At 42.5% G+C, this 16,914-nt stretch overlaps 1 protein-coding gene across 2 annotated transcripts; it reads left to right on the forward strand.

Annotated features, from left to right (window-relative positions):
- Positions 1-2,605: 2,605 nt before the first annotated feature.
- On the forward strand, positions 2,606-11,281 carry myb (v-myb avian myeloblastosis viral oncogene homolog). 2 transcript variants are annotated; one of them, XM_034579315.1, is made up of 15 exons: positions 2,606-2,752; positions 4,704-4,821; positions 5,047-5,118; positions 5,383-5,475; positions 6,441-6,661; positions 6,966-7,194; positions 7,299-7,367; positions 7,475-7,579; positions 7,956-8,225; positions 8,861-8,967; positions 9,060-9,171; positions 9,262-9,357; positions 9,518-9,616; positions 9,803-9,886; positions 9,983-11,281. In XM_034579315.1, the coding sequence occupies exons 1-15, from the start codon at positions 2,643-2,645 to the stop codon at positions 10,094-10,096; spliced, it is 1,899 nt and encodes a 632-aa protein (XP_034435206.1). In that variant the 5' UTR covers positions 2,606-2,642; the 3' UTR covers positions 10,097-11,281. The 2 variants fall into 2 exon arrangements, with proteins under 2 accessions (XP_034435206.1, XP_034435207.1); XM_034579316.1 differs by having other exon boundaries at positions 9,986-11,281.
- The last annotated feature ends 5,633 nt before the right edge of the window (positions 11,282-16,914 follow it).

Here is a 16,914-nt window from a genome sequence, read left to right on the forward strand (position 1 = left end):
AGCACACGCACTGGGGGCCTTCCCTGGATTTGAAAACCTGACGGTGGGACAATATATCTCAAAACCCAGGGGCCGTCATTAAGAATCATTCAAATTAACCAACCTGTGCACACAAGGCTCTACAAAGGGGGCAGCCTTCCCAATACCTGCCCTTAACCTGTCCAATCGCGCCCATGCAAATATCCCCCCTCTGGAGTCAATGGGTCTCAGGCTTCCTACTACAACCTAGTATGAGGGTATTTGCATACGCTGACTCCCTTCCTTTTATTTGGTTTCAGATAACCTGGTTTTTTTAATACTATCCTCGAGGGAAAACACACATGTAGGGCCTGTGGAGAAAACTAAAGACAAATATGAAAATACTGATCACATATGAAGTATGTTCTATTACATTGTGCTGGTTTCCATTTTCTCTGACCCATTTTTCTCTCTACATGGGTCGACTTTTATTGCAATGCTGTCATATAATTAACATTTGATAAAATAAAGTGCCGCGTCTTTCAGGCAAAAATGACTGCAACAACGTCTGAGTTCATAGGTTTGTATAGGATTTGTAGGCGCAGGTTTGCAGGCAACCATCATATCTCAGGCCAGCAGTTGTAGAAGCAGCACTTAAAGACTAATGGTGTCAGAAATGAGCAGCCTTATAAAACTAATATGGAAATGACACATTTTACAGCTATATTCTTAAAACTGCATTTCATTTAGTTAGACAGATCTAAGTATCCATCTTTTTAAGCCATGTCCAGTCCTGAAAATCTTCCTTTTCCTTTCTAAGTGCTTCACTTCAGTGATCACTCTGTCCACACTGTGGCATAAAATAGGGAAATGTGCAGTGTGTGTATGAGTATGTGTGTATGAGTATGTGTGTGTGTGTGTGTGTGTGTGTGTGTGTGTGTGTGTGTGTGTGTGTGTGTGTGTGTGTGTGTGTGTGTGTGTGTGTGTGTGTGTCTTTATCAGGCCACTATTATGATGACTGCCCTGGGACAATAGGCTGGTCTGGGGCGATAGTAATTACAAGTGACCAGGACAATACGGTCGCGTATGGAGGAACTAATACAATAAGAAGACACATTTATAAAGTATTAACCCCCCTCCTCCTCCTCCTCTTCCTCCTCCTTCCCGCAATGAATGGTTCATCGACTACAGTCTCGGCACAGGGAGGATGGAGAACTCAACCAAAACAAAATAATAATGGTTACATGCTGCACAGTTCCCTAAATGCAAGACAGGAGAGCAGTTTTAGCATCTCATCTTTAAAAGAGAGTTGCTGGGAAAAGCAGGTTGAACTTGTTCCTTATTTATATGTGGCCTGTTAATAATTAATTCATCAGGGGCGATTAAAGAAAGTCAAAATGAAACTTGAGGAACAAGTTGAATGTACTCAATTTGCCCTTTATTATTAGTGCAATAAATCCACTCACACAGAAAGAGCTGGAGTGCCCGTGCGCATTTCTTTAACTGTCTTTGTCTAGACGAGCACAAAGGCTCTTTTGGACGATAAGAGAACGATAAGGCAAAGTCTTGTTGTGTGTGCTTTTATTATCACTTAGACACATCTGTATGTTATCTGGAACCAGCAGGGACTCCACGCGCAGCACAACTTCGGTTTCACCCTCACTTGTAAAAAAAAAAAAAATCCGCAATTGAATAGATTGTCCAGACACAGGCTGCGTTTCCTTCTGCTTTTCACCGCAGAAGAAGTTACTCACGAAAAGTGTTTAGCGCGGACGGACGAGCAAAACGCGCCTTCAGCGTGGAGGACACTGTGGAGTGTTCATGCTGCGTTCACGGACGCCTCGTTCAATTTTCGTTGCATGCACTTGGAAAGCATCAGCTCTGTACAGTGCAATATTTAAAGCAACAAAAATAATCTAACCACTTTTAACTTATTCATATCCACTTACAGCATATACCACAATTGCATCTCTTAGTTCTTTTAAGTCAATTCCTGTTTTTTGCTTTGCCTTTTATTATATAGAATATTACTAATTACTTACACTGCAGTGTTACTTTCACTCTTTTCTTTCTTTATTTTCTTAAGTGTATAGTATAATAACAATAATAAACTTTCTTTACACAGACGTTTTTAAAAATCACATCTACAAAGTGCTCCGTCACATAAAAAATGCTGTGCATTTACACATTTAAACACAGTTCTCAATGCAACTCTTTAAAATCTGGTTTTAAAATCATTTTTCTTGTATTTCGTTAAATGTTTTCATGATGCATTTTATGTATCTGTGGATTTGTAGCTATTGTAATATTTTGATGTGGCATTTGTGAAGGAGTTTCAAGCTTTGAGGTTGATATAGTACTTTTCTTTCTTGGGATATACATCAAGGGTTTGGTTTCATACTTGCATTAAAGTTTGTATTTGACTTTGTTTATATTAAGTTATTTTTATCATGTAGATGTAGTCATTGCTGTAGTCGCACTGCTGAACTGATCTGTCCTCCTCGTCCAACACTTGTCGATTACTTCCATGTGAGAAATACAACTTTTCTCAGCCATGAACCAAAACGCAGGCGTCCGACGCTTTTGAACCGCTCAACCTCGCGCAGGCGCACTTGAGGAGCGCCAAATTGACCGGGATGCTGGAGGAGGGCGGAGCAGCGGCGGAGGCTCCGCAGTTTAAATGAATGTCAACCTGCTGCTGCCGGGACAAGTCACTCAGAGCTCAAACCTGCACACACATACACACACACACACACACACACTTCTACAACATGGCCCGGCGGCCGAGAAACAGGTACGTCCAAACACACGCAACTTTATTTATCTCATCCGCTGTGGATCTACTTTGTTCCTCTCGTTGCTCCTGGAGACGCGAGGTTGACGCGTTAAAGCCGCATGTTGTTGACAGTGTGTGTTTCGTTGGTCGCGTTTTTGTCTGTTTCGCGTTGTTGTTGTTGTTGTTGTGTTTGCGGAGTTGTGTTTGCCTGGTCCCGTTAAAGCGGAGCGGCGGTGCGGGTGCCCTCGCTCGCGCGCTCATGACAGGTGGTGGTCATCTGGCATGTGCGCCGCTCGCTGCTGTCAGTGCACAGAGAGAAAGGAGCCTCACACACACACACACACACACGCATGCATATACACACACACACATGCATATACACACACATGCATATACTTGCATGCACACGCATTACTCTCATTAGGCGGGTGGACAGGCGCGTGCCGCGTTTGTGCGCTTCCAAGGCGCGTGGACCCTGGTTTTAATCGGAGCCTGTAATAAACACAAACTAAAAGCAAGAACACACTCGTGCACTTTCGCAACAAGCGATCTCACATCGCAGAATTTAAGTTTGTGAAGGTTTTGAAAAATATCTGTATTTCACTATGTCCCCTGGAGGAACCACATCCTCAGTGATCCACACTGAAACAGTTCTTGTTTTCACTTTTTAAAGGGAGATTTGATCTCGTACAAGAATGTAAATGGCTCATCTAGATGGTGTTGGAGCGGAATGTTGTCCCAGATGGACGCTCGCACGTATTTGGGAAACTGCGCCCTCACCGCGTCCTCGGTGTGCACTTGACTCGAGAGGAGGCTGCGTCCTCCGCTTTGTGGACTTTGCTGAAGGGGAATCGGTTTGTTTTTACGTCCTCACCCTGAAAAAAAGCATCTTAAAGTCACTAAATGAAGCATCAGGTTGGACTGTAGTTGTAGCACCAGTTGGGTTTTTGGTTTATTCTCATGCTTTGACGCAGGAAACCTGAGGAGAGTTTGAGTAAAATGTCTCAACTGAAGTGGTCATGATGTTTTCATTTGATGGGTCATACTGTAGAGTTGAGTTTGATGTGAACGTGTTTTATTTCCTCGTATGTACACTCTATAATGGCTTTTTCTGTAAATAACTTTTTTTTGGGATGTCATAGTTATTGTAAAAGAAATATGCATATATACATATGTGTATATATTATATCTTTTTTAATTCTGAAATACACACGGGTTGTGTGGTGATTTAACATGTTTTTACTTATTTTTTACATTTGAATCTTCTTTGCTGCTTTTATTCTCCATATGGTCATGGCATTGCTGTTGCTGAGTTAATTAACAAAAAATAAGGAAGATAATCCACACTAAATATCATCTTGAACACACACACACAGACACACACCTCAGTGGGGTTCCTGTTCACCTGTTGCACTGAACCCTACCTAACTTCCACCTTGCGCACACTCTACATTCTGATTGGTTAAAAAAACTGTGTATGTGTGTGTGTGCCTGACTGTGCTGTACAACGCCACTGCAGGTCTGAACACGCAGGGGTCATGAAATTATGATTGCATGTGCCAATCCCAGTATCTGTGGAAACTAAAAACATTGGAACCTGTTCATCCGTACCCCCCCTCCCTCCCACTAGCTGTTCTCTCTCTCATTCGCTCCTTCTCTCACCTTCTCTCTCTCTCTCTCTCCCCTTGTGGGTGTCTTGGCGAACAGCCCGCCTGCACCCAAACCTTCAAGAATGACTGGTTCTGTCTGTGTTGACACCTGATGAGTTAAAGAGTAGGCAGAGTTCTTTATGCACTCTGCAAAGAGATGATTAGGGAGTAGTTTGGAGGTAGACAAGTACTTATTGTGCTTTTATTTGCCTTTCACTGTTCTTTTTTACACAGCCACCACCTCTTTTTTTAAATGCTCTCTCTCTCTCTCTCTCTCTCTCTCTCTCTCTCTCTCTCTCTCTCTCTCTCTGTGGGTGCAGTGTTTACAGCAGTGAGGAGGATGAGGAGGAGACTGAGATGTATGAACATGATTACGATGGATCAATGGCCAAGGCAGGGAAACGCCACCTCGGCAAAACGCGCTGGACACGAGAAGAGGTACACACACATTCAAAATGCCATACAACACGCTTCACGTGTTAAACAGAGATGACGTCACAGGAGAGATCAGTCCCCACAAACCTTTTTTTTTTTTTTTTATTAATGTCTGGTCAAACCACATTTGCTGACTGTTATACTCCTTTTAAAAGTGCTGTGGATGATGCCTTTTTTTGCAGCAACATATTTTATATCTAACAAAGTGCAACATCTGCTTTTTTTCAGGATGAGAAGTTGAAGAAACTTGTTGAGCTTCACGGATCAGAAGACTGGAAGCTCATCGCAAGCTTGTTAACTGTAAGTCACAGATCTGTGGGTACACACATGCATGCACATACTATATACACACAGGCTTACAGACAAGGGGGAAGTTAACACAAATGTAAACAAAACCCAGTCTTGCGGTGACAAACTAGGATGTTTTTGCTTCATTTCGGCCAGTTCTCTGTGAGCACCAAGCTTCTGCTGATTTATAGTATTTATATATTCATACATACATATGCGTTTGACCTCCCATAGGATACGCATGATAATTAATTCCCTTGCTCTCTGACATACCAGAATCGAACAGATGTGCAGTGTCAGCATCGGTGGCAGAAGGTGCTGAACCCAGAACTCATCAAGGGGCCATGGACTAAAGAGGAGGACCAGAGGGTAAGAAAACCTTCTTTTAGAAACAGGCCACCCTGTACTTTATGGATGACACGTGAAATAGTGAATATCCACGCAAAAGAGTACATGTTAGAGCACAGTTAGCGCATTCCTCCACCGAGGCCGAACAATTGATTCATGATTTTCTGGTTCTTGTAGCAGGAAGAAAAAACAAGATAAAAAAATAAAACGTTAAAGAAAGTGAAAGAATAAAACTGTTTACTTGAAGATGCTTCTCTCTGGAGTGCCACCAGTGATGACCTTTAACACCAGGGTTTGTTAACTTTAGTGTAACAGAGTTGAAGACAAACACAGGAAACAATCAAATGCCATCTAAGGGGGGGGGACATCAACCTATTTCTTTATGTTCCTGTGTGATTAAGGCAACTAATTCTGAAGCAAGTGCTTTGCCGCTGTTGCACATTTCTGGTTTCCTGAAAAGTTGCCCTTACCCAACAAGAAATGTGTTTAGTCCCCTGCAAGCGGTGCAGTGTATTTATTGAACTAGTCTGAAGGAGTTGTATTTCCACCCAGATGCCGCTGTAATGATTAGCAGAGCGGCTAACGTTCCACTGGAAACTCCCTCGGTGCTCACCAAGCAGGTGTTCTCAATCACCTCCTCAAAGTGGAGAGATAAAGAAAGAGGGAAGGAGGGAGGAGAGGAAAGAAAAGAAGGAGAGGGGATGTGTCCAGTGTTACAATGTATCGAGAAACTAACAAGTCTTACTTTCATTTTCTCTCTATCCCATCTATTCTACCTCACATTTACCTATCACTTCTCTACCTTTTTATCTTTCTTTCTTTGTACTTCTCCCTCTCCTCCCTGTTATTGCTCCTTCCTTCCTCTTTGCTCATGCCTTTCTGCCATCATTCACTTCTCTTCCCTTTCAACACTCTTCCTCCTCCCCTCTTGCCTTTCCTCTTTTGCCCCCCCCCCCCCAACACACACACAAACATTTCCACCCCAGGTGATCGAGTTGGTCCAGAAGTACGGAGCCAAGCGCTGGTCGGTGATCGCCAAGCACCTGAAGGGGCGGATCGGCAAGCAGTGCCGCGAGCGCTGGCACAACCACCTGAACCCGGAGGTGAAGAAGACGTCGTGGACTGAGGAGGAGGACAGAATCATCTACCAGGCGCATGAGAAGCTGGGCAATCGCTGGGCGGAGATCGCGAAGCTGCTCCCTGGCAGGTGAGGCAGAGAAAAAGATTGAAAGATTAGAAGCTAGCTAGGCGAGGACACAGAAGAAGAGACAAAAGCACAGAACATGAAATAAGATGGATGAATACAGGAAGTATTACCCTTATTTTGAAAGATAGGACTGAATAGGATTACAGAATAAAGGAAGTATAAAATATCAGAACTGGATGGGGTTTTTATTTAGAGGAAAACCTAGGATCAAACCTGGCAAACAGATGCTGTCGTTACGATTGTAATAACTCTGTACTGATCAACCGTATAATCAATAACCGGTAAGTTGTTATGTGCCATGCAGGACTGACAACGCCATAAAGAACCACTGGAACTCCACTATGAGGCGAAAGGTGGAACAGGAGGGCTACCTCCAGAGCGCAGCCAAGAACGGCGGCTCGGCCCTCTCCCTCGGTCACGGCTACATCAAGGCCGCGAATCACATCATGGGTTTCCCTAATCACTCGCCCAATCAAGGGCAGCTGCCTCCCCTGTCGCCGCACAACTACGCCTACATCTCCAACACACACAGGGTGAGTGGGCTATTAAAGTAACAGTCGGAATGGCGGCAGGAAAACTGAACGACGTAGCGGCAGGAGATTCATTCATGTGATTTGTTTCTGATTGGTTTTAACAGGTGCCTTTCCCCATGGCCTTGCATCTGAACATCCTGAACATTCCCCCGCACGGGACCGCTGCTATACAGGTAAAAGACAAGCAAGTAAACGCAATGTAATCAATCCCTATGAGGGGACAAGCGAAGATTGATTGACGATGACTTAATAGGCACTAAAATCGGACTTCTACTCGTAGAGACACTATGGTGAGGAGGATCCTGAGAAGGAGCAGAGGGTGAAAGAGATCGAACTGCTGCTCATGTCAACAGAAAATGAGCTGAGAGGCCAGCCATCACTACCAGTGAGTCATGTGTGCGTGCGTTTGTGTGTGTGTGTGTGACCCTGGCTTTAAGGACAGTGGTTGGATGTGTATGTGTGAATAAGGAGGAGGAAACATCTGGGGGGTCTGTTTCTGCTGAAGTGATGAAATAGGACCTTATCACCACTTTGTCGTGTGTGTGTGTGTGTGAGTGTGTGTGTGTGTGTGACCCTTTGTGCAACCTTCCACTTTACACTTCTGTCACCCACCCCTGACATTAAAGTTCCCTTTCTCCTTCCTGTACGATTTTGCTTGCATTTTCTCACTTGTCCTCCTATGCTGCTCATATTCGCAGAAGATTATTGCCCGTCAGTTATTTTCCGTCTCCTCAATCTTTATGTTCCTTTTTCTCCTCCAGATGACTTTGCCCTATCCAAGCTGGGCCAGCCAGAGCTGCCTGACCAACAGCCCGGACGGTGTGGCTTTGTTGCTACCTCGTCACCAGGCTGCTGCCCCCGCCCTGCCCCTCGACCAGAGCTGCCTGCCGGAGGAGAGCGCCTCGGCCGCACGTGCACATACCAACAGCAGCAGCAGCAACAATAACAACAACAACAACAGCAACAGTCATCACAGTAGCCCAACGTTCTCGAATACTCTCCCAGAGTTCATGGAATCTGTCATTGATTCAGTAAGTATCTGCAATATGTATTTAAAGTGAGTTTTAATCTGTCCTCAGGCTTTAAGTTTACTCTGTTCATATTTGTGTAACATGTATCCAGATGGAAAAAAAAAAGACAGCTCAGCAATTAGCAACGTAAATCGTTCCCAGCGGTCGGCCTTGACCCCTATTTTCCCCGCCCTTTCCCCCAGAGCCTCTCCTCATTGGGTGAGGCCACTGCCAGTGAGCTCATGGATAGGAGCACTCTCAGAACAGACAGGGTCTCGCCCAATCAGGGCTCCAGAACTGCTCACGATGCATGGGCTGGTTTCATCTGCTCCACTCCCAAGCCTTCGACAGTCAGAAATCTTCCCTTTTCGCCCTCGCAGGTAGTTAACGTAGCCGAATGTGGTTAGAATCCATCCAATCACCAAACTTCCATCCAATGACAACAACAACCAATCATTCAGAATTAGTGTTCCTGCTCCTAACTTCAATCATTCCATCTATAAATCATCTTTTGATGGACCACTCTTTTCTCCCTCTCCATCTCTGTCGTGTCCAACTTGAGTGTCCTCGCGTGATCCGCCAGATTATTATTATACTCTAAAACTCAACCTGTCTGACCTCGTTGATTGATCATCTCCCGTCCTTTATTCTCACAGTTTCTCAGCCAGTCGATGAGCCCAGGACACTCGGACAACGACAGCTTACCGATGGAGTCCAAGCCTCAGATCGACCCCTCGCTCAGGCCACAGAAAGAGAATGAAATGTAAGCGGCTCTGTCTCTAATCTTTTGAAATTACACGATGCCGATTTTTCCTCTCTAAGGGTTTTAACAGCTCTCTCTCTCTCTTCTCTCAGGTTCAGAACGCCAAACATTTGCCGTTCTATCATGGAGTCGTCACCTCGCACACCCACGCCGTTCAGGTCGGCTCTGGCCCTTCATGAAGCCAAGTACGGACCCCTCAAACTGGTAAGAGAAACCTATAAAGTAGACTTCTAAACCACTGTTGTTCTTGCTGTAGTTTGGCTGTGACTTACTGGGGGTTTGTCTCTTTTCCAGAATATCCCTTTGGAACATCAGATGGTCAACTCCATCAAGCAGGAGCCGATGGAGTGTGCCATCGAGCAGCCTCCTCTGAAGAAGATAAAACAAGAGGTAATTATCCATGACACATGCACGTACCATGCAAGATATGTGACATAGGAAGTTGTACTTTTTCATGTCGCGAAAGCAAAAGAAATAAGTACAGTATACTTGAGTTTAAATTATGTTAGTTTTAATTTCGTACTTAACCATGCTGTGTTTTGGCTCCTAGGTGGAGTCCCCGTGTGAGAGGAGCCCGTGCATGCAGTGGGAAGCACAAGACCTTCACACGCAGCTCTTCTCCCCTAACGGCCCCGCACAGGAAGTACCTGTAAGTTTAAATTTGACCTTTAACACCACAGTGCATGTTTGCTAATGTGAAACCATCCCTGATCACACATTTCCTCAAAACTTGATATTTGCCTAAAATAACACTTAAAGGCTTAAAAATACGTTAAATACATCCCCCTTTGCAAGTTTGACTTGTTGCTGACATGTGTTTTGCATTTTCATTCAGGACCTACTTTCCAGCTCATTATTGAGTGAGGAAGGACACAAAACCTACGCCGTCTCTCGCAGAGCCCTGGGCAGCCCACTACAGGTATGTGTATTTTTTTTTTGCATTTATAACTACTTATTCATGTGATTGCACCTGTGCTATAAAAACTCATATTCGTCTTTCGTCCTTTGCCAACAGCAGCTCAGTACCTGGGAGCATGCGACCTGTGGGAAAACAGAGGAGCACGTTCTGGCGTCAGAGCAGAGCCACAAGTACATTAACACTTACCCTACAAGGACACTGGTCATGTAGACACATGTGACACGTGTTGATCCGGAAACATCAACACTCAGTGCGCTGGACGCAGCGTGGCGGATTTCGTATTTGTTGTGGTACAACAGTTGGGAGAGGCTCTATGCCACTGGTGTTTTTACACTCACACTTGTTGGATTTCAACCAACCAAAGACTATAACTCTTTTTTTATGTCTTTTTCATAGAATTTGATTTGGGTTTCTTTTTTTTTATAAATGTTCATCCTATCACTTTTGGTCTCGTCATTGTATCATTATGGATGTTATGTATCATAAATGGGATATGGTGACTATATAATTTGCGTTGGGCTGTATTAATAATTCCGAATTTTTATATTAATATAAAGAACAAGTTAATTAATTTATTTCTTTTGTTTTTATGATGACTTTCTGATGTTTTTTTTTCTTTTCCAATTGGCCGACAGAGCAGTGTTGTAAGTTAAGTATTTAAAGCCCTATTAGCATTATCGTATATCTAAAGGCATAAAACTGACCTCTGAAACTTCTCTGTTGCTTTTTATCTTTGTCGTTAAATAGGATATAATGGGTCTACTGAAAATTTCAAGTGTTTGCTCTGTGCCACCTCTTTTTTTAACCCCGAACTACTGAGCGAGAGAAGCTACGTCTGTTGTTACGTCATTATTAAATTATGAATTATAATGAGTCGCAATAAAAGGGGCCAGACTTATTAGTATTACCTGATTACCACGATGGCACCTTTATTTCTACATATATATATATATAAATACATAGTATAATTATGAATTCAAACTATGTTAAATGAACTACTGTTTGAAATCATGAGCTTTTACCCAGTAAAAGTAAGACCAACCTGCACTTGAGTTTTATGTTCTCCATATAAACAAACCAAGACTACTAAACACTGATGTGTTATATGATGCTACAAACAAAAGCCCGATTGAAACCTATGTGCTGTTGTCATGTCTTTGAATAGTTTTGTACTTTTTTTTTTATATATAATGCATATTCAATCCGCATTGTGTTTTCATACTAAGACTGCAGTAGCCCATTTCAGACACTTAGCAGACAATCTTTTTTTCTACATGTTTTTGATGCCTTGTTTTTATACTAGCTTTTGAGCAAAAGTGATTTTATAAAAAAGCATGCCAAGTTTTTATGTTTTTTTTATACTTTTCTATCCTGCCTATTAAATAAAGTGTGTTGTTTTAATACAGCCTGGTTTTCAGTGTCATATCATTTTCAAGAACACAATCTAGGTTGAAGCTGTAATTCAAAAGCTGTCGCTCTAAGACAAACACGGTCACATATCTTTAAGCTTTAATTAGTCAAAACTTGCACAAATATCCTGCAGTGGTTTAAGTTGCAGTGTAAATAGCACACAGAAGCTGCACTATTGGCTGGAAACATTTACTGTTTGAAGTGAATGAAGTTGTTTGCTCTCTGGTGTGTAATAAAGTGTAATTTGACGGCTGGAAAGTGTCACCCCCCCCCCCACGCCCTCATACACACACCCCTCTACAACACATGCACACACGCATATCTGCAGACACAAAGGATTGTGTGTTTTGTGCAGAGTAAATCGTAAAACTTTCTTCCTGATCTGTCAATTACTATGCCTGTGACATTTTATCAGCCAGTGAAGGTTATAGGCAAATGTTTTCAACCGTTCCCCTTTTCTCATGTGGATAAAGGGGGCTACTCGTGTGCCTTCTCTTATTCTTCTTTTATTCCTGCACAAATTGCTTAATACATAAAATCAACAACAACAAAAACAGTGGCTGTTGCAAAAGGCATAATGTCCCCGACGGTATACTTCAACTCATAAAGGCTCAAGGCCAAAAATGGTCTCAATTCCTTTACTTGATCATCTTTGAAAAAGTTCTCCAAGCAAGAAAATACAAAAAGCCGTTACTTCCACTAATATGGATTTAGTGAGAGAAATAATAGACTTCCAAAAACCTAAGGCCAAAATGTTCTTGCTCCTGTTTTTGATCTTTGACAGTTTGGTGAATGATCTTAGGAAACTTTATGCAGCTTCATGGGAGTGAGATAAAATGTATGAATAAGCTTGAAGTCTGCTTCTTTCACTTTATTATGTTAAAATGTATCCTTTTACACCGAGCTTGACACTTAACTTCAGAGCGGTGCACAGTTCTAAAAGTCATTGTTCTCCAAAAACACACGCGTGTATGAGCTCCATGTTCAGTCTCTTGAGGGACACTTGTTTTCCTGTGAGGCTGTGAAAGCCAAGGGGCCCAGACTTTGAGTTATATTTAAACCCCCCCTCCTCTCCGACCTGCACCCCCACCTCACATATATCCACCACAGTGCCCTCAAACATAGATCCCCATCTCAAGTGGGGGTCTCAGGGGGACATATACACAGAAATTACGTTCATTGGGACAGAAATAGTTTCCTGAGGGGTTGCAGTTATGCTTATTGCCTCAAGTGAAACTCATACAGTATAAAATCCTATTCATATATTGCAACATTAATGGTGTAAACTGATAGCAAATAGATGATAGTGAAGATTGTGTGCTTGTGTGTGTGTGTGTGTGTGTGTGTGTGGGAGTCAGTGGGGTCGTCTTGTGGACAGAGGCCAGAACAAGCAGCAGACTTTCACATTGGGAATTCTGTAGTAGAATCATCTTCTACTACACCCAAAAAGAAAAAAGAGAAAACCCCAAACCCCACGAGATTCACAGACACCTGCTTCCACTGAGTGTGAAGGCAGCTGCCTTTGTGCAAGTGTGTGTGTGTGTGTGTGTGTGTGTGTGTGTGCGGGTGGTTTTTTTTATTGGCAAAAACAATATAGAGCCAGATGAATATTGTAAGACACAACATGCTGTAGTGTAAAAAGTGATGGATGGATGTCAGGGTATTGCAGGATTTAAACCGAACACATCACATTACCTCATTGACTGAACCATTAAACTCACAGCTCTTCACTCTCTGCTTGTTTTCTATCAAGAGACGTATGAAGCAAAGTTTAAGGACAAGGAACGTGTTCATGTTATTAACAGCAGTGCAGCAAACATTTGTTTTGGGCTCTGTGGTGTTTTCCTTAGTGATGGTGAGATGCCTCCACTTGCATCCCAGGATTCACTCAGATTCTGGTTCAGCTTTTGGTCCGGGCTGCCATGGCAACAAGGATGTATAGACTTTATAATGACGTAAGATATATAAGTGAAAAAACGACAGGAGTTTAATGAGGGTGTACGTTTTTGAATGCAATGCCTGATGTCAGCTGCAGGAATGGCCTGGGATAAGCCATATATACAGCGTAATGAATGAATGGATGGAGACGTTGTTGGACCATGTTAACATTTTGACACAACATGAAAATGTTAAAGGATAAACGTCTTTCAAAGGGATCTTTTGAGAAACATTCAGCTCCAAATGTCACTCTCACTACAATTTGTTTTCCCTTTTCAAATCAAACATGTCTGTCGCAAGCAGATTGGCTCATAAATTCAGTTTGACGTGTCACAATAGATTTATAGCCGGATGTTGCAGAAGTGGCGGGATTCTGAACATGCGCGTGCATACTCACAAAAACACACACACACGCGCGCACGCTCCGTGCACTCACATGGTGGCCAGCTTGCTCTGGGTCCGCATAGATTACTCTAGCCTGATTTCCCCATTCCCTGGGTGCTGTTGTGGTTGGAGATACTCGGGCAAGAGCAGCCGCTCCCTGCTGGCAGCGGTCAGGTAGGAGGGCTGGGCTGGGCTGTCCGGGCCTGATAACTACCCTACCCATCCGCGAGGAGAGGAGCCGGGGGCAAAGAAGAGGACAAGTGCTGAAGAGACAGAGACAGAGCGAGAGAGACAAAGAGAAAAACAAAGGGGTTCACCGGGTTTGACACGGGGTAAACCTCGGCAAACCTAGAGCCACCTGGTCTCCTTCCACATATTATTCTGCACCAACAGACACTGAACCAGAAGTTATGCATTCAAAATAAGAGTATAAATACAGGGTTAAGGGTCAAAAAGGTGCTTTTGATGTAACAAAGCAAATAATACGGCTTGTTTTAATGGTGTAGATTTAGGACATTTTGAGAAATACAAGTATGCCCACAGAAGATTGATTCCACTTTTGTGACTGTGTGTGAATAACGGATTTAAGAATTACATATTCTAACATATAACATATTTGAATGCTCAATTATGCATATTATATATTTATGGTTATTTGCTATCTTTATCTTATTTTTATCTAGCGGAGCATTGTTCAAAACACTCTATAAGTCAAATGTATTATTAATATTCTGGGATTATATCTAACATGCCATTATATAATTTGGTTTACATTCAAATATTTTCTTTTAATTAAAGGAATACAAAAAAGCTAATACTACTACTACTAATAATAAAAAACATATTATCCCATCCCCAGATTCAGGGAGTCTCAGTCCAAAGTTAAAAGATTTGGCAGATTTCACCACCAAAGCTCACGTTGAACACAAACATTTATTTGAAGTCATTGACCTGAGTAATTCTCAGTAAACAACAGGTGCCAAACCTTCTGGAGTCTTGTTGACTCTGCGAGGATAGATCGCTCTAAAACCACAAATTGACATTTTTATGGCTCTGTCTATGTACGAATTAAACAAAAGAGATGAATCATGCTTAGTAGAGCGATTCAGAAATGCCCGTCTGCGCTTTTTTTTTTTTTTGTACTTTGAAGAGAACCAGACTAAGGTTCCATTCCAGCTCTACAGCTTTATTCTCATGACAGTGGTTTCAAACTTCTCACATTACTCTTGGCAAGAAAGCAAATCAGCTAATTTCCCAGTGTATGGAAAGTATGAGAAAAGCTAACAATATGAAAATGAAGAACAAATGAAGCCCTGCTAATTATAAACCCTGGAGGCTAACACACATCCAAATATTATCTCAATAGTTACACAACTTGAGTAAATTAGTGTATTCTTTGAAAAGAATTCCACTTGTTAGTTATGACTGTTCTATTGAAATGACCAAGTATAGGCCAGATGTCAGCTGGCACATCTGGATGAGCGCCAACTGGGGCAGCTATGGCTCAGGAGTTAAGTCGTCCACTAACCAGAAGGTTGGCGGTTCGATCCCAGTCCGTTCTGTGTGCCAGAGTGTCCTTGGGCCAAACAATTACCCAGAAATTGCTCCTGACGGATTGACCGGCAGTGTGTGAGTGAGGTGTGACAGAGAGATGCACTGTGGGAATGGGTTTTTGAAAGATCATGTGCATATGGAGTGAATTGGTTCCCTTGAAGTCTGGGTAAATAGAATAAGACTATACCAAATAAACAAGGAGTAGCTCCCACAGCAGCTGATATGGTTTGATTAAAGATAAAGAAGATGAACCTTCTAAAGTTTGGGGATGGAAATAAGTGAGAAAACAAAACAAAAATGTTTTTGCAGCAATCAGGTAGAAGTTGATGTACAATCCGTCACATGGCTTTAAAGGCTGAGAGGACTTAAAAGTGAAGGAGCATGGACAATTGTCTCTCGCTCCATATGCAACATGTTGTAAATGCGATATGAGCTTTATCTTGATGTGCTGTAAATAAACAATAATGTACAAGGCTACTTTCAGAGGGCTCAAACAGACACACCTCATAACCGGAGTCAAACGTCCAATGAGACCAATTCTGGTTCTATATGTAGTATGTGTGTGTGTGTGTGTGTGTGTGTGTGTGTGTGTGTTGTTCATCCAGAGTAACACACAAATGGGTTAAGAACAGTGTTTTCTGTTGTCAGTTGTCTGTTTGCAGATAGAGGTGAAGGTGCAGGACCGCCGAACAAAACGTCCAAGTTTGTCTGCAGCCACGTGACGACCATAACACACGGACGGCGTGCAATAGGAGCCGCATGCAGCCATTGACTCGCAATCACAAAAGGCACATACATACACATGCATAGACTCGCACACAACCAGAACACACAGATTGAGCAGATAGACCCCCTGCCATGTGGAAAGAGAGACTGAGGGTGGAGAGATAAGTGGTGGGCACGTCGAGAGAGAGAGAGGGAGAGAGAGAGAGCTACAGAGAGATGGGGACTGTTAGAGCTGCTGCTGCTGCTGAGGTGATTAGACTCGTCGCTAACAGTTACTGTGTCCCCAGATTTGGCTGCCAATCGTTTGGCCGTTTGTTTGTTGTTCTTCAGCACCGAAATGTATAGAGCAATGTGCCTGCCGCAGATAGCCCATAACAATAACTGTACACATTTGAAAAAATGGGTCAGGGCTGCTGAAGTCGTGCCAACGGTGTCAAAGAGCAGAGAAAAACAAAAACAAAACAACCACAAACGTTTGGACATTTGACGAAAGACTGACCGAGAGGGTAATTACCAACGACTAAGTGTGGAGAAGAAAACAAGAAAAATACTTGGATTGTTTGATTACTTACCACACAAAAATAATCAGATTCATACTTATGGCTATACACATGGTGATGACGTATGTATTTGTTTAGTAGAACCTAGACAGACCTCTACCTCAAGTTTCCTTGAAAGAGTCATTTTTTCAACAGGTTTTGGAAGAAGAATAAAATAAAATAACAGTCTAATCATCATCATTTAATGCAATTGTTTCCTTTTTTTAATCATAGTTTAACCATTTGGTCTCAAAAAATGTCAGAGATGGTGATCATAGTTTATTAAATTCCAAGGTGACGTCTTCAAATTCAGTCCAAACCCTAAAGATATTCAATTAACGTGCTTCAGAGACAAATAAAATCAGCATTAGTCCATCAGACCAATGTTCAGATTTTGTGCTTTGATTATACGTCTAAAGTGGGAAAATTGCAATACATAAATGATACAGGTATACTAAGTATTTATATATGAAGAAA

The sequence above is a fragment of the Hippoglossus hippoglossus genome, chromosome 24 (assembly GCF_009819705.1).
Source record: "Hippoglossus hippoglossus isolate fHipHip1 chromosome 24, fHipHip1.pri, whole genome shotgun sequence".
Classification (NCBI taxonomy): domain Eukaryota; kingdom Metazoa; phylum Chordata; class Actinopteri; order Pleuronectiformes; family Pleuronectidae; genus Hippoglossus; species Hippoglossus hippoglossus.

What these genes read in the sequence shown, in the direction of transcription:
- myb (XM_034579315.1), top strand. Translation starts at nt 2,643, where the DNA reads ATGTCAACCTGCTGCTGCCGGGACAAGTCACTCAGAGCTCAAACCTGC. An exon ending in TCATCGCAAGCTTGTTAACT is followed by an intron (nt 5,119 to 5,382) that starts GTAAGTCACAGA and finishes CTGACATACCAG; the next exon opens with AATCGAACAGATGTGCAGTG. An exon ending in ACGGGACCGCTGCTATACAG is followed by an intron (nt 7,368 to 7,474) that starts GTAAAAGACAAG and finishes TTCTACTCGTAG; the next exon opens with AGACACTATGGTGAGGAGGA.